At 46.1% G+C, this 16,809-nt stretch overlaps 6 protein-coding genes across 6 annotated transcripts; 3 read left to right on the top strand and 3 right to left on the bottom strand.

Moving 5' to 3' along the window:
- BDBG_06854 (NAD-dependent aldehyde dehydrogenase) lies at positions 1-3,377 on the top strand. The gene is made up of 3 exons (XM_031722797.1): positions 1-448; positions 586-776; positions 854-3,377. Exons 1-3 carry the CDS (start codon positions 206-208, stop codon positions 2,322-2,324), a joined length of 1,905 nt encoding a protein of 634 aa, XP_031579793.1. The 5' UTR covers positions 1-205; the 3' UTR covers positions 2,325-3,377.
- A 498-nt stretch (positions 3,378-3,875) lies between these two features.
- On the top strand, positions 3,876-8,549 carry BDBG_06852 (uncharacterized protein). The gene has a single exon (XM_002622688.2). It carries the CDS (start codon positions 4,024-4,026, stop codon positions 5,503-5,505), a length of 1,482 nt encoding a protein of 493 aa, XP_002622734.1. The 5' UTR covers positions 3,876-4,023; the 3' UTR covers positions 5,506-8,549.
- Positions 6,862-8,070, bottom strand: BDBG_06851 (uncharacterized protein; the record flags this gene model as incomplete). The annotated part of the gene is made up of 1 exon (XM_002622687.2): positions 6,862-8,070. One exon carries the CDS (start codon positions 8,068-8,070, stop codon positions 6,862-6,864), a length of 1,209 nt encoding a protein of 402 aa, XP_002622733.2.
- A 987-nt stretch (positions 8,550-9,536) lies between the features above and the next one.
- Positions 9,537-10,076, bottom strand: BDBG_17505 (uncharacterized protein; the record flags this gene model as incomplete). The annotated part of the gene is made up of 1 exon (XM_031725204.1): positions 9,537-10,076. The coding sequence occupies exon 1, from the start codon at positions 10,071-10,073 to the stop codon at positions 9,537-9,539; it is 537 nt and encodes a 178-aa protein (XP_031579792.1). The 5' UTR covers positions 10,074-10,076.
- A 1,006-nt stretch (positions 10,077-11,082) lies between these two features.
- BDBG_06850 (uncharacterized protein) lies at positions 11,083-12,354 on the bottom strand (the record flags this gene model as incomplete). Its single annotated transcript, XM_002622686.2, has 4 exons — positions 12,034-12,354; positions 11,772-11,820; positions 11,535-11,704; positions 11,083-11,298 (listed from the first exon to the last, which is right to left on the bottom strand). The coding sequence occupies exons 1-4, from the start codon at positions 12,079-12,081 to the stop codon at positions 11,083-11,085; spliced, it is 483 nt and encodes a 160-aa protein (XP_002622732.1). The 5' UTR covers positions 12,082-12,354.
- Positions 12,355-14,029: 1,675 nt separating this feature from the next.
- Positions 14,030-16,688, top strand: BDBG_06849 (fructose-1,6-bisphosphatase I). Its single transcript, XM_002622685.2, has 2 exons — positions 14,030-14,422; positions 14,517-16,688. Exons 1-2 carry the CDS (start codon positions 14,295-14,297, stop codon positions 15,451-15,453), a joined length of 1,065 nt encoding a protein of 354 aa, XP_002622731.1. The 5' UTR covers positions 14,030-14,294; the 3' UTR covers positions 15,454-16,688.
- Positions 16,689-16,809: the final 121 nt, after the last annotated feature.

Below are 16,809 nucleotides of genomic sequence, written 5' to 3'. Positions count from 1 at the left end.
AAGCTTTACACCTTCCACATATTCACCATCAATTTGGAAATGAAAGGACTGGGTTCAGCCACCACGCTAAGCCATATTAGGCTACAAGGTTAATTTGACTTTCTTCCCCTTGAAAGTCAGCGAGTCTTAAGAGTCCGCTTTTCGACTCCCCAAGCTCCGTGTCTACAACTCTTGTTCCGTCTACTTGGAATGCTCCGAAGCGGAAATGGACGTCCTCTGGTCCATCTTCGCCAAATGTAGCGACTGCACGCTCAGCCCATTACTCACCGCGGTAATTGGACTTGGTCTCACAGCATGGACGCTCAAACAGTACGTGTTTGGTCGTGAAGCATCTCCTGTCACCTATCAGGTACCAATTCCCTCAGAGCTATCGGATCAATGGGATGGGAAGACGTGGGACGATGTTAGTGTAAAGGATAGGAGAATTCTGGAGGGCCAGGCAAATGGAGTAAGTTTGATCCTGGTGAAAATGCAATTTGATACCTACCTAGGTAGTAAAACCTTTGTTAGCAATGGAGTGCGCGGACTTGTGAAGTATATCAGTGCATTATCGCTAATGATTTTTCCTTTTCTTATTGAATTTAGAAATGGGATGAGAAGAAAATTCTTAGTTATTGTCCTGCTGACGGACGTATACTCGGAGACGTAAACTCTGGAATCAAACCAGCTACGAAGCAGGATATAGATCTTGCGCTCACACGAGCAGAAGCTGCGCAATCGATATGGCAGCATACGACCTTTGCTGAGAGGAGAAGGGTATTGAGAACCCTATTGAAGTGCGCATATGAGCCCCAACCACAGTACCTTGCTACTACGTTTGTTGCTTCGACTGACAATTTGATCCACTCAACAGGTATATCCTTAACCATCAGGATGAAATCGCTTCTGCATGCTGTCTAGACTCAGGAAAAACGAAAGTTGATGCCGCGTTTGGCGAGATCTTGGTTACGGTTGAGAAGCTAAAATGGACTATTGACCACGGAGAGAAATCCCTTGCGACCGACCGCCGACCCACGAATCTGCTTATGATGTACAAAAGAAACACCGTTCGTTATGAGCCGCTTGGTGTCATCTTGGCCTGCATATCATGGAATTACCCCTTCCACAACTTGATCTCACCGGTTATTAGCTCAATATTTGCTGGAAATTCTATCATTATTAAGCCCTCTGAACATACAGCTTGGAGCTCCCTCTACTTTCGTGATCTCATACGAGGAGCACTTGCTAGCTGTGGGCATCCTGAAGACCTGGTTCAGACAGTCGTTTGTCTTCCTAAGGAAGCAGATAGTTTAACATCTCATCATGGCGTGAACCATATCATTTTCATTGGCTCCCGAGCTGTTGCGCACCATGTCTGCAAATCATCCGCCAAGTCACTCACTCCTGTCACTGTGGAACTCGGGGGCAAAGATCCTGCTGTTATTCTCGACGATCCAGCCACCATCAAGGGCCTTCCTAGTATTACCTCCATTCTCATGCGGGGGGTTTTTCAATCCGCTGGCCAAAACTGTGTTGGAATTGAACGCATTATCGCACTCCCTGGAACCTATGACAAAATACTGGAAGCCGTCACCCCTAGAGTAAAAGCACTCCGCCTCGGATCCGTGCTCTTTGAATCGAATGAATACTCAAAGAATCCGGGGCTGGGACTTTCAACCCCCGACATGGGAGCCATGGTCTCTCAGAAGACATTCGACGAATTAGAAGATTTGATCTCTGAAGCCGTGGATCAAGGCGCGCATCTCATCCATGGCGGCAAACGCCATAGCCACCCGAAATATCCGTTTGGGCATTATTTCACGCCTACGCTTCTAGCCAATGTGACTACTACAATGCGGATCGCACGCACCGAGCTATTTGCACCCGTCTTCCTCCTTATGCCAGCCAAGGACGTTCCTGATGCCATTAGAATAGCAAATTCCACAGAGTTTGGGCTAGGTGCGAGCGTTTTCGGGCATAATCGAAGGGATGTCGAGAAGTGCGTTTCGCAAATCAAGGCCGGGATGGTCTCCGTGAATGACTTTGCCACATACTATGCCGTGGGACTGCCATTTGGGGGAGTAAAAGGCAGTGGGTATGGCCGATTTGGCGGGGCAGAAGGGTTGAAGAATTTGTGCAATATGAAGGCGGTCTGTGAGGATCGGTACCCATTAGTTCAAACACATATACCGCCGCCTGTCGATTACCCGATTCAGAAAGGGGATGTGCACAAGAAAGACGGACGGGGCGCGTGGGAGATGTGTAAGGGCATTGTGGAGACGGGGTATCAACCCTCTCTTGTTGGGAAGGTGAAAGGTGTGGGGAAGATTCTAAAGAATTTATAATCTATGATCACTGCACACCAGAAGCAATGAAGCGGTTCGGAGCAGACGCATGTCTCTTGGAAAACTGGAATGCTGGATTGTACAATATCAAATGGTAACACTCCTTAATCACATTAATCATGAATACTACCCAACTAATTGGGTGGGACAAATTTTACACACAGATTTTGATGAAAACCATATTCAGAACACAAGGAAAAGGCATATACAAAAGCAATGTGTGGTTGAAATGGGATATAGAGTACTGTACAGGGCGATATGACAACGACAGACAACAATGGGGTGTTCAGGTATTCAAAGACACCGCAAAGGCCGCGTCGCAGTTCCTCAATTAGAACAACATTCAGCTCATCAATCTCCCACAAAGCACAAAGTAGTCGTTATCTTGTCAATACATGCGAAACTGGCCATAAAAATACGTTCATTCAATCATCAAATATCAAAATAAGGCACAACAGCCAAACAAGCCTCACGGTCTCCTGGCCCCAAGCTCAACTTGTCTTCTCACAAGCAAGCCTCTAAATTCTGGTTCTGGTCAATCCATGTCGGCGTCTACCGGTGGTATGCGTCCCCATGCTCCTCCTTCGCCTCGAGACGCCGCCGCAGGTCAGGCAAGAGATTACGGCATTGAAAACAGACACGATACCGCTGACGATGGCCGTGATTACGGACCCGATTGTGCTGACAATGGCCATTAGACAGGCCCCTAGTGAACGAAGAGCTCCTTGGATCTGTTTCATGAGAGAGAAATGGTGTTAAAAAATGAATAGGGCCACTTTTGGAATGGCGGTTGAGAAAAATCCCACTCACGCATGAAACTACGGCGCCCATTGTGAAGCTCTGGTTCTGTTCCTCTTGTTTGCTTTGAGGGTATGTATATGTGGATATGTTGAATGGGTATACTATAAGCTTGAATGTATTTGGGAGGCAGCTTTGTGTTGTGTTGTGTAGAGTTAGAAAATATGTACGGTGGGCTCTGGGTATCAGGTTCGAATGATATATATGTAGGTAGATATATAGATGTAGATAAATAAATGAAAATTGTTTGAGAAGATATTATGCTCCGACCTTGAAATCGAGGAACTTTACCCCAGTATATAGAGAGAGACAGGCTCAGATAGAAACCCGACGACGAAAGGAATTACTTATACTAAAATGCCATGATTTCAATTATCTACGCCTGATGATCCCATTTCTAGCATCAAACCTTGTAGGAAGGTGTCAAGCACGACCATGACCATCGTCATAATTATATTTAGATATATTTTTGTCTGTGGGATGGTTAATCTCTTGTCTCTTGTGCGCTGACGTCGGGACCTGGTGGCAAGTGTTTTTTCCCAAACAGGAAATACAAGTTGGCGGGAGAGATTAAACAGTGACGTCAAGCTGACATCATCTTACTTCTTCTGGTTTAGCGTCATTTTATGCAATGCTTGTTCTTGAAACTACACTATTCTATATATAGGCATATAAGCGAGGGCGGTGTAGAACGACATAATTACCTCGAGGATGAAAAAAATATTTCAGCACAGAGAGTAGTTAGTTATTTATATTTCTTCTGCTCCCTCTATTCTATCTTCCTTCACTTGGTTCTAAGGGGACGAGGCATGAAGAAAAGGAGCAAAATGGGTGGGGCTAGTTGACTCTCTAGTGATTTCATGTCTCCAGAAACCATGTTCAAAATCAACTTCCAGAAAACATGGGTGACGATGATCTGACTCCGATACGGGTCAGGGGCAAGAGACATAAAATACCAGTCTCTCAGGACAAAGAGACGGCGCGAAGAAGACAAAAGCGTCGTGGTAAGTATCCGCAGGGCCGTGTCCCCGTTAAACCCAGCAAGCGGAAGGTTCAGGAAAATATCCCGCCCCGCGATGGCAAGAGAATAAAGTCCGAGGGCACCAAGATCAGCCGCCTCGAAGCTCTGCCAGCGGAATTGATTGAGAAAATCTTCCTCGATTCACTGGAGCCTAATCTAGCCTGGGCATCGCCGCGTTTTGGGGCCATACTGTCCAGGAAGCGCATCTACAAAATCTTAACTTTCCTCGCCTTCTTCAACGACCATGAACCTCCAGAGCTGCCTCCAGACGACAACGTCGCCTCTTTCATCTCAAACATTCTCCGGCCTCTGAAATACGTACCTCTGGATGTTGATACGCAAAAGTCGCTTCAGCATGATGTCCTCGGCTGTCGATGGTTCACTTTACCTCTTCTCAAGGAATGCCAACGTGATATGTTTTACGCGGCGATGCAGAAACGAATTTTTGGTCCCAGTGCACCAACTGTGGCATTCGATCCCGCATCGAGAGATGTTTTGAATCAACGCCTTGGTGAGGAGGACCCCGGGCAATGGAACATGATTTTACCAGGAACTATCCGGCGTGATGACCTTTGTGCTTTGTATATTTGCCCTTCAACAGTTTCGTTTATGGAGCCGTCGGGGGTTGCTCACTTCTTACCAATGGTCATTTGGACAATCCCTGACAAATTTTTTGAACGGCGGCCGTGGACTGACGAAAAATTCCAACTTCTACATCACCTGCTCATGTTTACTCCTTATGGCCTGGTATTAGATGTCCCTGCAGAGATTTACCCCAGTCTCTCTTCGTTCGATATTCCACGGGAAAGAATACAAGATTGCATTCATCATGCCATCATGGAGGAAAACGTTTGGATTCTGTCTGAGCTATTGGCATGGGATGAAAGGGCTTATAATTGCGCTATTAACGGCGTGGACATGCCCGAGTATGAGATACGCGGTGAACATTTCATAACCGCTGTAAAGCGATCCGAAGGCCCGGGTCTTCTGCAGGTTTTACTACGTGGAGGTGCGGAATCGATACCGCATGACGACCCGGAAATTACGGAATGGGCATTGAGACAAAAAAATGGTGAATTTGGTGAATTTGGTGAATGGCTCCTGAGCTATCTCGTTGAAGTGCCACCTCGAAGGCAGGGTCTGTTCTCGCTCTTTGAGGGCGGCTGGGCTTTGCGTTACCGCCGTGGGCGTGATTTTCCCGATGATCCACAATGTTACGTTTGGTGGGAGGGATTTGAAAAATATGTCAAAGATCAACTGCCCAAGGGTAGACACTCACGTAGCCTTTTGCACTCCTTTTTAATGACGCCTGACTGGTCACAGTTGAGCATGATTAAACAGAAAAAAGCCGAACATGGGTAGTATATAGACTATTATCATCGTCCCCATCTTTCATACATACTAGATCTTCTCCTTTTTATAAAAGTAATCGGTGGGTGTTGTGATGAGGAAATACTCTTCAGTTCTATTTCTAACCCCGCCCCACCCTTATCCCTGACATGGACAACTCTAGAGCCAATGCAGATTCTCTTCGGAGCAGTTCAGAGCAACGATCCTCGAAACATGTCCGGGATATGCACCTTCAACTAACAAAAGGCAAATTATATACCTGCCTGCATCTTTGCCAATCGCGGCACGCATTTTTCGAAACTTACTTTCACGGCGAAAAGCGAGAAAGAGATAGAAACAGAAATACTAATCTAAACTCCCTCTATTGGAATTATATATCCAAAAGATAGAAAATCTGCTTTTCTTTTTTGCCTTGTTATTTTATTTTTATTCATTTATATTTTCTTATACTCTGTATACGCCCGCCCACCTGTTCTCCAGAACTTAAAACGAGCCATTCGTTCTCGCACAGTTACCCAGCTAAAGAGGCAGAACAAAAAACCGTCATCAGCAACAAATAGTAAATGTTCCTTCAGCCGTACTTTGTCCATACCCAGGAGCCTGGCTCCTCGACGCAGCCACGTAGTTAGTTACTGTACATTAAAGGGCACTTTTCAACAGAGCCAATGACACTGACGCGCTGAAAATTTCTGCAACACTGATCGAGTATCGATCCACGGTGAAGAGGCTCGGAGGAATTTGGAGGCGTTGCTGAGCAATGACCATATGTACTGCAGAGTATTTCAGATGTACCCATCCGTGGTTCGTAGTTCAGTTGCTGCAGCAGGCCAATCAATGAGGTACATGTACTGCTTTTGCTATTGTATAACTGTATACAAGCTGGCTAGCTAGAGAGTTTTATTTTCATCCCAATTCGTTACAACCATATCCTTCGTGATGTTAAGAGAGCAAGGAAATCATATATGACGCGAGCTTCAGATGGGCGATATTGGCACTGATGGCCCCAGGGTTTTGATAAAGGAAATCTTTTTTATTCCACAAGCTCGTAAAACTTCTTCTTCAAGGGCATGAGAGATGAATAGTATGAACCCAGCAGTCGTCACGGCTAGTCAAAAAGCGAATCAAAATAGCTAGCCTGTCGGTTACATTTCAAGCTGGAAACGGGAAGGAGATAACTAGTTATGTCATCATTATCATCATAATAGAAGCAAGAGATGATCAAAGTCAAAAGAGCAAATTTCAACAGCAAAAAATATATAAATATAAATATAAAAATGAAAAAATGAAAAATATAAAAAATATAGAATGAAAATGAAAAAATAACCACCCTTGACTGCCCACATCAACTGTACTTTCATCATAAAATTTTCAGCTTTCAAAGATTTCCCTCTCCCTCTCCCTCTGTTCATACTTCACCAAGAGAGCCTTGATACTTTGATCCGTAGCCGGAACCTCCCCCTTGCGATCCGTAAACAAAATCCTCAAGAACGGATCATCATCCTTCCGATCTGCCATTCTAGCAGCAGCCCGGTAATGCGTCTGTCGAACCGGCCACGGGAACGGATACCCATAGTTCTTGGCGCGGATGTGCATGCCGAGCATGTACTTGAAGGTCTCTAGGTCACGGTCGTCAATTACCTGCCGTAACACGGCCTTGGATCGATCGCGCCGTTCGTTTTCGTCGATGTATGCTTCTGTGGATAGAAGGGTTAGGAATTCTAGTTTTTCGGGTGTCCAGGGTGGGCAGAGGAGGCGGTCGGGTATCCGGCAGGGCTCACGGGTGCTACAGGAGGGGAGGCGGAAGACATCTGTCTCTTGGAAGATGGGGCTTCGTTCACGGATTTGGACGGAGCCGGAGTTGAACCAGATTGCTATTTTGCGCGAGGCACTGTGCGTGCTGGCAGCTGAAGCGCCCAGAATAATGCTCATGTTCGTGGTGTTGGGAGCGGGCGTGGGCGTGATGGGAATGAATGTAGAAGTCGAGGGGTTATTTTCTGGCTGTATATTTGGTGGTTGGGATATCCGAGCCTCGACGGTGAGATCACCGCTGCCCCGGCTCCCAGGGGGCCGAGGGTCGAAGCGGTCCATGGATTCCCAGTATGGCTTGAGATTTTCCAATTTCTGGCAATCGGCGCAAGATATTCTGAGATATTTGCATTTTTCACGTATAACATGTTCCACATGCTCGCGCTGGCATTTGCGCATGAGAGGTAAAGTGCACCATCGGCACTTGAGGATTTCAGTTTGAAGGGAAGCCCGTTGCGAAGCTGAGAGGGAAAAGTAGTCAAGGGGGAGGTAAGGCTTTGTGAAGAAGCCAGTTCGGGCCGACTCATTGTTGCTGCTGAAGGCTAGGCGGATGAGCCAGGTATGAATGACATCGTTGGACAAGGCAAGGGCGATGGGGAGAGATGCGCGAGGGAGATTAATTTCTAGACATTCGAAGAATATTTTCTGGATCAGTTCGATCGGGAGCCGTTCCAATGGTGTCCTTCGTAGAGAGTGATGCCATTGTTGATGTTGCCGCGGGCTATCCATACTGGGCCGGGGCATGCCTAGGGCCCCCATTGACGGATTCATTAAGCCTGGTCGTGTATCTGGAGCCTGGCTCTGGCAAGCATGTACATGTATGTACCTTCCGACGGCGTGGATGGGAGCTCGTCTCGAGACATCCACAAAGACTCCGCTTGAACAGCTTTCACCCTTTGGTATCCAGGTGGTTGAATTGGGGTGAACTAAATATGAATAACTGTCTCAGTGCAACTGTTTCCGGCCGTCAAGTCTATGCGCTGCGGAGGAGGAGCCGATAGATGCAAAAGAGTCTGACAGAAGGAGGAGCAGCGAGTTTTGAACACTGTGTGTATATATTTGGACGTGTGAAGCGAGGTTTTCGAATTTTCGTCTGCGCAGTAGAAGGAGCCCAGAGCGTTCAAAGCGGATCGGACTTCGTCAACATCCAGATCCTAGTCTGTTTATCATGTGTAGCGTTATTATTGAAGTAACCGGGCTTCTTGTCCAATTTTTTTTTTTTGTATTTTTCTTTTGCCTTTATTGCTTATCCAGAGAAAAACAATAGAGGGTGGCTCGTGTTAAAGAGGAAGGGCGGGGGGAGGAATTAGATCAATTCAATTTTCCCAACATCGCTCATGCCTAGGTCGCCCATCAGCTTCTCGCCGATTGCAGAAGGGAACAATAAGTTAAGTGATCGGAATAAATACCTGCTGAGTGTGCATCGGTTTTAAAATCCACGAGATTTCATTTCCCACGTCATGTAGATCAAGCAATGTGATGCCATGTGTAACGAGCGCTTGAGCTAGTTTTATTGGTCTGATAACTCTTGTATGTGCCCTTTTGAGTAACTCTGCAGTGTATGTAGTTATGTAGTTAGTTATGAACGGGGAATGACCTTCCTTAACAGTAATTGATCGGCCCATTTATATTTCCATACTGCTGGATAAACTAGTTACCCACCCACCCACACGCTCTCATCTGCCCCTCCAAACCGTCCCAACTGTCCCAAGCGAGGGGCGCCATGGGTTGTCCAAAATGGGGAAAAAGCAAAGAGAGCCGGGAAGAGCGGGAGACGAATAAGCATGCAGACCGCTGTGGGGGGCTTTGCTCTGCGTAATCTAGCATCCCTGACTTTCTTCGCTTGGGTTAAGCTTGAGGCCTGACCCGAGAGAGGGGGTCAGCGATAGTTTCGATGAAAAAGAGTTGATGACGACAAAGTAAGTTATACACCTGTTATTCGATAAGTATTGCCTCCCATTTCTTGGCCTTAATTGAGTTATTGGGAGAGAAGCCACAACTCTCTCGGCTCTCATCATTTTAACAACTCAATAGTCCGTACAACCATCGTAGCGGGGATGTGAGAGGAGTTGGCCGTCCGTGTCGCTTGGGCATCAACGGCGCCGCAGCTCGGGCTTCAGAATAATGAGCTAGACGGAGTACGGAGTAACTAACTACGCAGTAGTAGGCTCTTGGTGTATTTCTGCTTTAGCCACTGGTTAGTGGTCACTGCATTAACTAAGCTGTAACTAACCAAGTTACTCCGTAGCTAGTTGCCATTTGGAGCAAACAGCGATTCTCCCCCCCCACATTGGTCTGTGAAAGTACACGTTGATCTGTTGTTCTCTCGTAGCCTCGTAGGCACGACATACCGCCTGTTTCTTGAGGCCGGTCCCTTTAGCACAGTTATTGTTGCGCATGTTATAGTTGACCCTGACTGCTGGGACGGAACATTTGCCATGATGCAAGAATAGTTCACACCAGCCGCCATACGAACCTGACTGTCGGGTCCAGCTGCGTAGGTTGGACCGTTCCGCTGGGAATCCGGTGTGCTGGGAATCTGGTTGGGTTGAGGGTGGTTGGCGAAGAATCGTAACTAGCGGACGGGGGCAAAATAACCTGCGTTTCCCACGCTGAAGAACCGATCCAGGCGGGATTTCAAACTGGCCCAACCCAACCCCTACGTGTCTATTATTTATCCTAGTCTTCTGTACTTCTTGTTCCTCGTTGTACGCAGCGTACATAGCTCCTAGCCGTGGGTGGTTTCCATTTCCAATCGACGAAGAGGCTTGCATGGGTTTGGCAGGTTCCTTAACTGTAGTTTAGGCGTCCTTTAACTATAAACTTCCCTAGACCGACCTCCCTAAACTTAGGCGCACTTCCTGCGCCGACTAACCCTCTATCGCCTTCTGCACTTACTCAACATTGGGCCCTATTTTCATCAAGCTTGGTTACCAACAGTCTACAGATATGGCTGCGCAATGTTCAAGCATAGATGCCGGCGGTCCTCTTCAAAGATCATAAGCCGGTTCGAATTCATAGTTACCCCTTTACACTTCAGCGCTTCCCTGACGATCTCATACACGCCCCGCCAGCGGAAATGAGGGACGGTTGAAACTGGTATAACTATTGGGGTTATATACTTGATATGTGCAAGCAGATAACTATCTCTCCGTCAACAAATTCAGGAGTGCAACTTAAATGGAAGTCAGCCAGCCAGTTCCCGCGACAAGAAATTGAACTCCATTGTTTAAATGATTAAAAAATAAGAAAAAGGTGCGCAGGTTCTTAGAGTATTCCCTAATTGACCAATACCAGTATTCCAAATACCCAGCCCATTTAAGAGAGTGGTGACATTTGACATTTTCTCCCTCAATATATGCAGCCATGACCATGCCCACGTACTCTGAAGCGGTAATTGAACGGCGCAAACTCCAACCCCACACTCTCACCCGCTACTTAATAAATGTAGCTCAGACCATGGGAGGGGGAAGAATTATTGGCCAATTTGTAGAATTCCATACTCCGTACAACTTGGTAAAATGCGGGTGGGCACTATGAGGTTTGCAACAGGCCAGTGGGAGAAAATAATGGAATGGATAAAATGGTGCTATCACCCCCTCGAATCTTGTCATCGGACACAGCGTCCCGCAACGGATGGTGGGGGAGAAGAGGAAGCTACTTGGGGGCAGGGCAGCAACAAGAGAGTTGATTGAAAAAGAGACAGGCTTCTAACAGTGGTGATTTGATATTCTGTGTAATAATTCTTAATTGCTACATAAAAGAGTTGGGTGATTGTTAAGTCTAGTTGATCTCGGTCTGGCTCGAACCCTTGCAGGCTACGGTCATGGTCAACGAAGGAAACACAATATACAATATCCAAACCCCTTCTTCTTCTTCTCTCCATTCATTCATAATTCCAGCATCAAACGTGCTTAGACCATCAGGCAGCTTCGTGCAGCACGTGGTAATATGTAACAAGCGGATAGAAATCCTACATTTCAAAGCCATGTTTTGCAACTAGGTAGAACTATTAGCCGTTGGTGTTTCAAAAGAGCACCGAGGAAACGAGATCAATGAGAAAAAATGGCAATAAGTGTATCAGATATAATGCCTTGTCAAAGGCGGTGGTCATCAGTGTATAGACTATGTTGACCGTCGTGATAAAAAAAGGTAAAAATCATCATGCAAGGGTGGCGCTAAGGGAGACAAGGGAGTATAGAAGAGGAACAAAAGAAGTGAGGGGCATTACACACCTGAATTGCGGCATACTGTATCAAGGACTCAAACTGTGTTTTTTGTCTTGATTCAACGGTTAGCACCAGAACAGTGGTTTTTTGTTCAACATCATGTTCGATAGCAAAAGGCAAATCAGGTAGTATGGGACTATATCGTCTTTGTCGACGGAAGCCGACTTGGACATATGCTTGTCTTTTTTAATGTCACGTATCATCATGAAGACGTAGGGAAAGCTTGTGGTTGATGCGACGTACAGTTAGTGGTCTGTGAAGATACATCAAGTGTAACCATTCTATCCGTTAGCTGCGTTACGCAGGAGTCAGTGAAAACCCTGATAAAATGGATAGATGCTATCAAAGGAACATAATATTTTCAGAAAAGCATGAATGGTATTTATAAAAAAATAGGTTGTCTGCATCGAAAACTCGAATAAGACTCGTCATCTAGGGGATCATCATAGAAAGGTATGATATGAAATGATATAGGAACCATCACTTGAAATGTTCATGTACACACCTTATACGTCTGGCTTACCCCGAGTGAGTGTGCAATAAATATTGCCATTACTCTGCAAGTATTCGAAAATATATTAGAAAATAGATCTAAACATCGAAATCGTGATAGCAGACAGCATCGGACTTGAATAAATCAGTGGGCAAGGTTTTCTAGGCCTGCCACGAAAGGGCATGTCCATCATAACCGGGTTGTTATATCAACACCGTCAGAGCCCAGTGCCATTCATCCTAGAAAGTATGGTTGGTGGGTGGGATAAAAAGGAAATTACGGCTAGTCTCTTACGGAAATAGAGCTAGTCCCTCCCATCGAAGTGAGTCGGAGCTGCGTTGTTTAGGATCAATGGACCATTAAGGGTCATCTGCTGCACTTGGCGGGGGTTAGCGGATGCAGATAATCAATAATATATATATTGGTGAGAATACAAGTGGAGGAAGTGAGAGTTTGAATCAGTAATAGCCATTTTATATCGTCAACAACCCGAAGGTCTCGGCCGGTAATTTCCAGCGTATATTATACAAAAATTGATCATCATATGAGGGCAGGTTGTTTTGAAGAGTGGTGTGGACAGGAGAAAGAGCATACCCATAGTGATTCCAGAATCCAAGCCATGGTTTCGTGGTCAAATGATCTGTTGGATCTGTTTTTTTTATTGTCAGCGTAATACTTTGTCGAGCTAATACCAGAGGTAAACCCTCAAACGTATAAAATCAATCAAAGTCAAAAATAATATCAGTCTGACGTGCAACGTAGTTTCACACCCCTGAAGGGGTCAAAGACTCTAGTTTATGCGGTTGTGCTGGATCATCACCAAAGTAGAGAGAAGAGCAGGATTGCGAGAAACACAGGGAACAACATACCAGGTTAGTGCTGACTTAAACACATGGGCGAGAATTGAAGACAAAACGTGGTCACAGCATTAAGATGCCATTTGGCTTCCCAGATGCAATTGTTGAGAACATTGCGTTTCTGTTGATTATGATTATTATTATTATTATTGTGGACGTTGGAGAAGAAGGCTGTGAAAGGAGGGAAAAAAAATCGAGCTTTTCTATGAGCGGCTTACCGAGACGCCTTACCTAATACGGTTACAGCAGCTTCCCTAGCTGTTTGCACTGTTTGTTTGTTTAGAATCAACCCGTCATGTGATCCAGCCTTCCGTTCTTGAACAAGTAAAAATCGCAAGAATAAGGAACCCATTTAGATCATGATAGCTATTATAGGTAGATCTGAAGCCATTTTCCGCCCCTGCTGTAGCTATCATGTTTGATTCTCCCTTTTTCTAGGCGCAGTGGTTAAACCCCATGTGACAAGGCAAACAAAGGCCTTTCTTTTTGCTTAGAGAGAGAGGAGAGAGGAGAAAATAGTAGTAGCCGGGAACCACTGAACCACACCGAAGAAAGTGACTCGAACCAGACCCCCGAAAATAACCCGGGACTCGGGACTCGGGACTCGGGAGAGGGCTTGGCGGGGTTCCGAACAGCTCAAGCCCTCAAGCCCTCAAGCCCTCCTCAAACCCAGCAGCGAGGGAGAGCCGTCTTTTTTCTTTTCCCTTTTTGTTGATCAGAGCCAGCATCAGAATAGGATCAATTTCCCATTATCATTCTTATCCTTATTATCGGTATTGTTTATATTCAATATTCAATTTTAATTATATTATTATTACTATTATTATTATTTTATTATCATTCCTTTCAGCGCCCGGTTGTCCACGGGACGCACTGGGTTTGCTGGGAACCAACCAACGCAGGCGGATCGGTCCCCGATTGGCCAGCCCAGCCTTTTGCCTGCCTTTTGCCTGCCTTTTGCCTGCCTTTTGCCTGCGTTTTCCGCGCTGGTTCTCAGGCTCCATAGTTACATATTATTAATATTATTATTTGACTCGTTGGCTGCGGAGTCCAATATCATATCACGACAATGGACGCGGCTATACAGAAGTATATAATAATAATAATAATAATAATAATAATAATAATATATTGTCCTCCTCCTCTCCGGGCGCCCCCCCCCCCCCACGCAACTAGAAACCATATCCCACTATTCCTTTCTTGTATTCTATTATTTCCTCAGACAATTTAAATTAATTGAGTTAGCTAGTTCCCTTTCCTCTCTCGTCTCGTTCTTGATATCGGTGTGCAAACACTCCTATATATAGAGTTCCTTGATATTACAGCTATCAGCTATCTATCACCAAGCTTCCGCTCACCCCGCCGCCTTTCTTTCTCCCCCCCCCACCAGTTAATTCTCCCCCGAAATCCGTCACCATGGCTGATGCAGACCGCGCCTCTACTCCTCCCGTGGGCCAGGAAAAGATCAACACCGATATCATCTCCCTCACACGCTTCCTGACAGAGGAGCAATCGAAACACCCAGAAGCCACTGGCGATTTCACGTTAGTTGAATACATAATCCCCTTTTTATCAATAATATATATATATATATATAGCTCATGAATTATATACCAATTGACTAAACCTCTATTACAGCCTTCTCTGCCATGCCCTCCAATTCTCCTTCAAATCCATCTCATACTACATCCGCCGCGCCACCCTGATCAACCTCACCGGTCTCGCAGGTTCCGCCAACACCACCGGTGACGACCAAAAGAAACTAGACGTCATCGGCAATGACCTCTTCATTGCCGCAATGCGCGGATCCGGCAAGTGCCGCATCCTCGTCTCCGAAGAAGAGGAGGAGGCCATAATCTTCGACGAGAGCCCCGAAGCCCGATACGCCGTCGTCTGCGACCCCATCGACGGCTCCTCCAACCTCGACGCCGGCGTCTCCGTCGGCACCATCTTTGGCGTCTTCAAGCTGACCGACGAGGCCCTGGCCCCGAACTACACCGTCACCGCCAAGGACGTCCTCCGCCCTGGCACAGAACTCGTCGCCGCCGGTTTCACCATGTACGGCGCCTCGGCTCAGCTCGTCATCACAATGAAGGGCGGCACGGTCAATGGCTTCACCATGGATACCTCCCTGGGCGAGTTCATCCTGACGCACCCCAACATGCGCCTCCCCGCCAAGCGCGCCATCTACAGCGTCAACGAGGGCAACTCCATGTACTGGGATGACTGGGTGCTCGAGTACTTCAAGGACCTGAAGTACCCGGCCTCCGGCAAGCCGTATAGTTCTCGATATATCGGTAGCATGGTTGCGGACGCGTACCGGACACTGCTGTACGGAGGCGTCTTCGCCTACCCGGCGGACAAGAAGAGTCCCAAGGGGAAGCTGCGAATCCTGTACGAGTGTGCGCCCATGGCTCTCGTGTTTGAGAATGCGGGCGGCCAGGCGCTTAATTCGCACATGGAAAGACTGCTTACCCTTGCTCCGGAGCATATCCATGACCGTAGCGGGGTGTTCTTGGGCAGCTACGATGAGGTTGAGAAGGTCAAAGAGTTCCATCGGAAGCATGCCAAGTAGGCTGAATCTTGTTTTTGTTTTTGTGTTCTCTTTTCTTGCCTTCTTCCGGATGGTTTAATCCCAGCGTCATCAACCTTTCCATACTGTTTATTGGATCCACCCTCACTCCATATGTATATATATACATATATCGCGTCATCATTGCGTACAGAGTGAGTTTTAAAAAATCTAGCTAAATTAGTTACTACTATATCATCATGTAAATAGCAGAGAAATACTGAGATATCCAGACCCACGTCCTCCTGTACTGTGTAATTTTATCCTAAAGTTCCTCCATACTTACTGTACATACATCTGAGAGATATCCCCCGAGGGAACCCCTCCGACCCCTCGAAATGTCAAAAGCCAACTAAGGTAACTAGTTCCCTTTTAGGAGGAGAAACTGAACCCCCACGCCGAGTTTCCGCAAGGGGAGTCCAAGAGTCATCAGCCAGCCAGCGGAATGGAATGGGATAACTAACTACGTAACTTCGTTACTTCCATAGTTAATCATCGAATTTTCCTAGCTTCGATCTCCAACTGACCAAATCATTATTGACTAACTTATTAAGGCATGAATGCTGACTATTCCTGCTGCATGAGAGCATTGCTGAATTTGATTTTATAACATTCAGCATTTTTCTCTTTCCCCTTCTTCTTCTTCTTCTTCTTCTTTTCTTTTCTTTTCCTTTTTTGACACTGCTCTGAATAGAGTTTGTTATGCCGATGCGCTCAACACACTATACACCTTTCCTGCTCACTCAAAATGTGTTTTTCATTCTGGAGTTTCTTGGGCTTGCTTGTAAGAGGCAGAGGTGGCCATGTCTGCCATATTCAGTTTGAATAATGGATGGACCGGGAGAGTCCGGATTGTCTGTCTGGGAATGGAAATGAGTGTTGGCTGGATGCTCTATCTGGGGCTACGTGACTTACAACACCTAGAATGAACGGGCAACAGCAGATCACAGAACAGCATCATGTGGCTTTCATTCTGGCCGCCATGACGGCAATGACTGGTAATAATGAATGTACGGAGTACGCTGTATTATTCTTACCATCTGGGTAGTTACAGAGTTACTAGGTATTGCTATTACTAGCCCTCTGTCTTGCCGTTACCATGGGGCATACAGCGTACACTTTTTGATGTGGTGCCAAAGAAGTAGATCGTTGGTGCCAACTCACTCAGGCTGAAAAAAACATATTAAACCTCATTAAAAGTACGTGCACTAGAGAACTATATCCACACCCCAGGACCCTTAATTAATATTTTTTTCATATTTAAACTCTCTTCTAATTCTAATTCTATGTACGGAGTACAGAGTAATTATTATTGTGCTGACACTAAGTTAAAGGGATTGATAGACAAGTTAGACTGGA

The sequence above is a fragment of the Blastomyces gilchristii genome, assembly GCF_000003855.2.
Source record: "Blastomyces gilchristii SLH14081 genomic scaffold supercont1.16, whole genome shotgun sequence".
Taxonomy (NCBI): domain Eukaryota; kingdom Fungi; phylum Ascomycota; class Eurotiomycetes; order Onygenales; family Ajellomycetaceae; genus Blastomyces; species Blastomyces gilchristii.
The sequence above is the reverse complement of the archived record's forward strand: the minus strand, read 5'-3'. Positions and strand labels throughout refer to the sequence as shown.

Excerpts from the sequence above, each read along its gene's own strand:
- BDBG_06854 (XM_031722797.1), top strand. The coding sequence starts at position 206 with ATGGACGTCCTCTGGTCCATCTTCGCCAAATGTAGCGACTGCACGCTC. Across the intron at positions 449-585 it reads TGGAGGGCCAGGCAAATGGA|AAATGGGATGAGAAGAAAAT; the intron begins GTAAGTTTGATC and ends TATTGAATTTAG. Across the intron at positions 777-853 it reads GTATTGAGAACCCTATTGAA|GTATATCCTTAACCATCAGG; the intron begins GTGCGCATATGA and ends TCCACTCAACAG.
- BDBG_06852 (XM_002622688.2), top strand. The coding sequence starts at position 4,024 with ATGGGTGACGATGATCTGACTCCGATACGGGTCAGGGGCAAGAGACAT.
- BDBG_06849 (XM_002622685.2), top strand. The coding sequence starts at position 14,295 with ATGGCTGATGCAGACCGCGCCTCTACTCCTCCCGTGGGCCAGGAAAAG. Across the intron at positions 14,423-14,516 it reads GAAGCCACTGGCGATTTCAC|CCTTCTCTGCCATGCCCTCC; the intron begins GTTAGTTGAATA and ends CCTCTATTACAG.